At 38.4% G+C, this 6,000-nt stretch overlaps 1 protein-coding gene across 1 annotated transcript in view; it reads right to left on the bottom strand.

Moving 5' to 3' along the window:
- Positions 1-521: 521 nt before the first annotated feature.
- NTNG1 (netrin G1) overlaps positions 522-6,000 on the bottom strand; it is a gene marked incomplete at both ends in the record, with an annotated part of 56,390 nt that continues 50,911 nt past the window's right edge. Inside the window, 2 exons of the mRNA XM_009076790.1 lie at positions 522-689; positions 5,753-5,812. Coding sequence (XP_009075038.1) covers positions 522-689; positions 5,753-5,812 — 228 coding nt within the window. The remainder of the gene's footprint in view (positions 690-5,752; positions 5,813-6,000) is intronic.

Here is a 6,000-nt window from a genome sequence, read left to right as displayed (position 1 = left end):
GGATGTAACACTGCATTTACAGCTCTGTGCCTGGGAGCAGAATCAGCTGCAGCATGTTTTAGTGAAATTTAAGTGAATAAAAGGTGTTAATAAACATCACTCCCCATCGGATATAGCTGTCAACTTTTGTAGCTCTCCAGGCATTTATTCAAGAATCTGTACTAGCGGTTGCAAAAGTTAGACTGGGAACAGGTATTTAAGACTCAACCCTTTAACTTTCACACGTGTGACCCCAGTGTGGCTCCCTCCTGTGTAAGAACAGCACAACCAGTTTCTCAGGGGCTTCTGGGGAAAGTCTATCCAGGACCCTTAGCCAGAGAGGTTTGTCATCATATACAGATTCAAAATGCCTCCTTGGGGCTACCAGGGCAATGGAAATGAGGCGAGAAGTCTACACAGATGTTCTTATCCATTGAAAAAGCTCATTCTGGCTTAACTGGCAAGTAAGCAGCAGTGGTCCCTAGCAGCTGCCAGGAGGTGAAAAGGCACAGAAGAAAAGCCACAGTTATCCCGGGACTGACCTATGCACACATTTTCATCGTCCAGCTCTGCAGAAGCATTTCTGAAGTAGCCCAGCCTGCATAACTCACAGTGCTGACCTCTAGTGTTGTGCTTACAGCTCACGCAAATGACCGTATTGAGCAGCTCGATGTAACTGCACCGGTTGGAGTGCCCGAAGCATTCACAGTCTTTCAAGGAAGAACAGAAATGTATACAAAATGTATACAGCAGCAGAGTAATAGCACATTACATGCTTAGTAAAAATGAACCATGAGCAGAAGTATGAATGAATAGCACATACATGTTCATCAATGTAACATGGACGACAGCAGATGTCTATCTGCAATGAAAGTGAAGTTTGTTTCAGGCAGGTTAGCGTGACCCAACAACCATGGCATGACGTCGAAGGTTGGCTGTTGTTGGCAGACCTGATGGAACTGAAGCATTTGCAGTTGTAAACCTTTCAGGGTTACTGGAGGCTCAGTTTCCACTGATAGAAATGTACATATTTTTGCACATTTGAGATGAGTATAAATCAAGACCCGGGAGAAACTTTCTCATATTAAAAATGCTAAATTCAGTGGACAAAATTGTCAAACTTCATTATGCTTAAATCCACAAGTGTAAGTAAAAGAAAAGATTTTTTTTTTTTTCTGACAGAAATGGTGAGTATTCAAAAATGCTACTGAACTCAGGGTGCTGTAACTGGTAGGCACCTTGAGAACCAGACTGTTTTATTTCAAGACCAGACAAATCTCTAGTTTGACAATTTTGGCCAGCACCTCCTGAAACAATTAACAGAAAAGAAAAAGAAGAAAGAGAGTCGTTATCTAAGAGCTGCTTCCGCCGTACTTTTAAGGTAAGCATTAACCCATTTTGACACTCTGAGATGAAAAACAACTGGGCGAGATAAGATCATGAAAATTCTGAAACGTGTACTAACTAGAAAGCATGGTTATTGCAGCCATCTGAACTGCAGCTGGCATAGCAGCCACTTAAAAAAACCCTTGTTAAATGTAGTGCCTTTTAGTATTCTATGGCAAGCAATGCTTGGCCTTACGCAGAACGAAGGAGAAATTAGAAATGTATCACTAACATAGAAGGCACAACTATGCTTGGTGTGGAAAGCTTGTGTAAGACTGGTCACTCAACTCCAAGATTGAGCCCAGAATGAATGCAGGAAAGGTTATTAGGATGATCAGAGAAGTAGAGAGTCTATGTAAAAAATGAAGACTGGGATAATTTGGCTTGCTTAGTCTAAGAAACTGAAGACAGAAGGTATTACTGAGCTATAAATACATCAAGGAGATAGATTTCTGCTATCCTAATGGATAGCACTGTGCTAATGGACAACACTGGCACAAGAACAAATGGGTGTTAACTGGCCATTGAGAAATTTCAACTAGAAACTAGGAGATGGGATCTAGCCATTAGAGCACTAAGGTTCTTGAACAGTTTCAATTTGTAGCAAAACCCACTGATGCTTTAGAGATGTAGTTCATTAAATGGTGGAAGAGATTACAGTACGTTTCCTGCAGTAAGGGAGCACTGGATGCAGTGACTTGGAAGGGCTTCAAGGTCTTGAAGTTAACTTAACTTGTTAGATAAAGCTGTAGCAGAGTGTGTAAAATGTTTCCAAACATGAAATCTTTCCATACTTGGCCCCTGGGCCAAGCTGGCTGTGCTGCCTTTCCTCTGGTATGCTGCTGATTATGCTGGGACACCTAATGATCCCACTGATTGTTGGAATAGGGCATCAGATACAATATTCCTGCCTGCTTGTATTTTTATAAAGAAACAACAGTCCTGTTACATGTTTCTGAGTATGCTACGTACACCTAATACATATATATTTCTTTGGCTTTTGTCTGATGTAGTGGACTGTAAATAGATTGCATTTTTTCTTAGACTGTAGAACACTTAGCACAACATATGTTTCAATCTTGAGAGCTGCCTTTCTGCTGCCAGGAAACATTAATTCATTTTACATATACGCATTTAGCTAACATATATTCATTCTTGTTCTCTTCAGTATTATACTGCTAAAGCATATTTTGTTGTTCGTGCTGATCTGATAATTTTGATGCCTTTAACTGCTGGAGTACAGGAAGCCATTTGGTAGATCAGTCTCAGTATGTTGCCACTTGACATAACTGAGTAGGGAGGAAAAAAATGTCAATGTTTGTTGTCTCTTGCAGCTGGTCAGTGTGATTCAGCATCTCAGCCAGCCACCCAGCAGCATTTCTCCCCTAGTATATCCATGTTGCTCAAGTGAAAACTGCCTGTGTGGGACAGAGACAAGAGATCCAAAAGTGGAAACTAGCACTAGCAAACAGGAGTCACAGGGAAAATTGTTACAATTGTAGTTCTGTGTTTGAGTTTTAAAAAAAGAAAGACTGGGTAGTGACAAGCAATCTGATCTTTCTCAATCTTGGATTCAGAAGCAAGGCTGTTTTAGTCTCTCTATCTAACAAAGAACCTGCCCTTTCCTACCATTAGACTATTTGTTTTGGTGAGATGATAGTGTCTTAGTATGTTTGTCAGACTTGTTGCTAAACATTTCCATACTGTAGGTGAATTTAGAGGAAATCATGTACCTTGTTTTTCAAATCAGTAACAGCCGACAAAATACTACATTCTTATGTTTCCAAAATATGCAGGCTATAATAGAAATCAGACTATGCCACATTATCTTTTGTGTTTAAAGTAGCAGAAAGAAACTGAGAATATTCTATAAATGATGGCACTACTTCCATTCTGAAATTGTGATGTGACCTTCACTAATATCACTACTACACATAATTAGCCATTACAAAAGCACAAGAAACAAAGCTGCACATAAAGTAATTCATTCCGTAATAAGGCTTGCTCCCAGTTATGATTCAGAGTGAAGAAACATCTAATTATGAAGGACTTAGATGTACACACATGCTCCTAAACATCAGCAGAAAGACTACCCAATTTCAGGTGTGGGTCATCAGTATTAAAGGTAAACAGTGAGACCAGTTCTTATACTTGGCTGCATTCCTATGGGTACTGCTCTTTTGTAACAACTGTGCTGTGTGAAACAAAGTCTTTGTCTTAACTTATACTAAGGTACAGGAAAGCTCTAGGAGTCTTGATCAGACTAGTAAAAGCTACATGGTGGAGAAAAAACCACAGTTAATTTGAAAACAGTCTAACATCTGATCAAAGATTGGCAATGGCAAAATAAAAGAAAAAAAAGAGCCACGGCAAGTAATGATTAAATCAATTTTGTGATAATGTTTGCCTCTCCTGCCTCCCCAACATGTTGCTAGTACAATGATTTGTTGCTGTTGGCCTGATCAGTGAATCATTTTTACATCCCTCTGGTTTACAAAAATAAGCTATGTAAAGGGTTCTCATATGATTGAAATGGAATTATTTTCTCTACTGGCTACATGAGGTGCCACCCTAAATGACTCAAACAATAGCAAATAGCACTCAGCACCATGCCAGCTGGGAATGCTGTACAGCCCATCTAGCTTATCATGTGGTTCACCTTAACCAGAAAGGAGCCTGCTTGTTAGAATTGTCAGAAGCATCTCTGGCTAGTAGCCTAATCACTTTCATGCACTGCAAAGTCATGCAGACATTGAAAGAGATGGGGGAAAAGTATCAAAATCAGGCTGCAAATGGTTTACCAACAGTGAAATGACATGAGCTTTTTACAGTGCTAGAAAATGCTGCTTCCAGTTTTGAGTACCACATGTCAGAAAAGACACAGATAAGTCGGGAGTGAGCGTGGTTCAGAAACTAAAATCTCAGAGGAGTGGTAGAGATAGCTAGATAGGTTTAATGCAAAGGAAAAATGGAGAAGGGATTGCCATGTTAGAAGTGATCATTGCCTTTGAATGATTCAGGAATTGTCAAATCCCTTGCAAACTCACAGAAGTATTGACTCTTTCAGCCTTTAAAGACTATTTTCCAGTGCAATGATTCTATTGCAACATCTTGATCTGGTTGCAGAAAGCATGAAAAGATTACCCGGTGAAGGAGACTCATGAAGAGGTGGATAATCTACTTGTTTTGTTTCTATAAACTGAACACTTTCCCCCCCATTACAAAGTTATGCATTTACATCTTTGAGATGCCATACTATTGTTGTGTGGATGAGGTTCAGCTGAAGCTTCAGCTGAGCCCAATAAAACATGAAATGTCATCACACCAAACAATGGTAAACACACATGGAAGGAAAGCATAATTTTAAACTAAGACAGGTAATGTGTGAGACAGCTATCAGCGCCATTTTCAAACTAAAAGCACAGACTATTTCAAGAAAAGTGCATTGAGAAATCTTTACATTATTTTCACTTTTTTCATTTTCCAGTAACTCTGTTCCTCCTCCATGCACTGAAGCAAACAAAGAAGATTTCATTGTAACCTTAGAAATGACCTGCTTTGTAACAAACAGTACCATGATCTCATCAAATGGGTCAAACTGAGTTCAAATATTTGTTAATAACCCTATTCCTTGTTAATATGTATTTCATGAATAATGAGATATTCACAATAGCTACAGAAAGACAAAACATCTTCATACATGCTCTTTACAGATAAATTGATGAGGCAAAACAATGAAAAGATCTCAGGGTTCAGACTGTGAATGACAGATATGCAAATGAAACAGGTTGCCTGTAAGTCAGCGAGAATATTGGCATCCTCTATTGTGGCCACATAATTCCATTATTTTGATAAAACACTGAAACATCAGTTCAAAATATGCCTGCACTCTGAATTTGCTCACTTAGAATAAAATGAAGATGTAAGGCACACTTACAATGCATTAGAGGACATAACAATGCATTACCTTCCATGGCATTTACAGATACTTACTGAGGACATGGACAATTGACATTTTATGTATTGTTTGCCCTGAACTAATCGGCTTATGTTTCCTCTTTTACAATTTATGCATGTCAGTGAGGAAAACAAGACTCTAGTAAACATTTACTTTCTAGGCAAAGATCTGAATGGTCATATTCATACATTTAACTCCTTCGAAGACAAATGCCATGCCACTTTATTTGCCAGCAATGACTGTCTAAGAAGCATATTTATTTTCTTTGTATGGCTCATGTTTATGTGACTTAATGCTTTTGTTATAGTCAATGAAGATGCCTCACCAGTAAACTAATGGGTACACTTCACAGATATTCCAGATTCATACAGTGCAATGTTTTCACAACACAGCACTATGGAATCACTGTATGAATCCAAGAATTCCTACCTCTCTTGTGGTTTGCAACTTGAACAGTAGGAACAGTTGACATAGCTAATTTGGGAGCAACTGGATAGGTAATAAAATGAACAGCAAATTAGAGAAAGTATCATATAGGAATAAATCAAAATGTTAAAATAAACATCTTTATTTTCTAACTTTTAAATTAAATTTAACAATGGTTATTGTTTTGTAAGGAAAGGGTTAGAGAAAATGAGTTATATACTATCAACTATCGAATCATTCACGTTGTAATA

This window comes from Acanthisitta chloris, unplaced genomic scaffold (assembly GCF_000695815.1).
Source record: "Acanthisitta chloris isolate BGI_N310 unplaced genomic scaffold, ASM69581v1 scaffold36106, whole genome shotgun sequence".
Classification (NCBI taxonomy): Eukaryota; Metazoa; Chordata; class Aves; order Passeriformes; family Acanthisittidae; genus Acanthisitta; species Acanthisitta chloris.
Note: the sequence above shows the minus strand (reverse complement) of the source record. Positions and strands in the feature narration are given on the sequence as shown.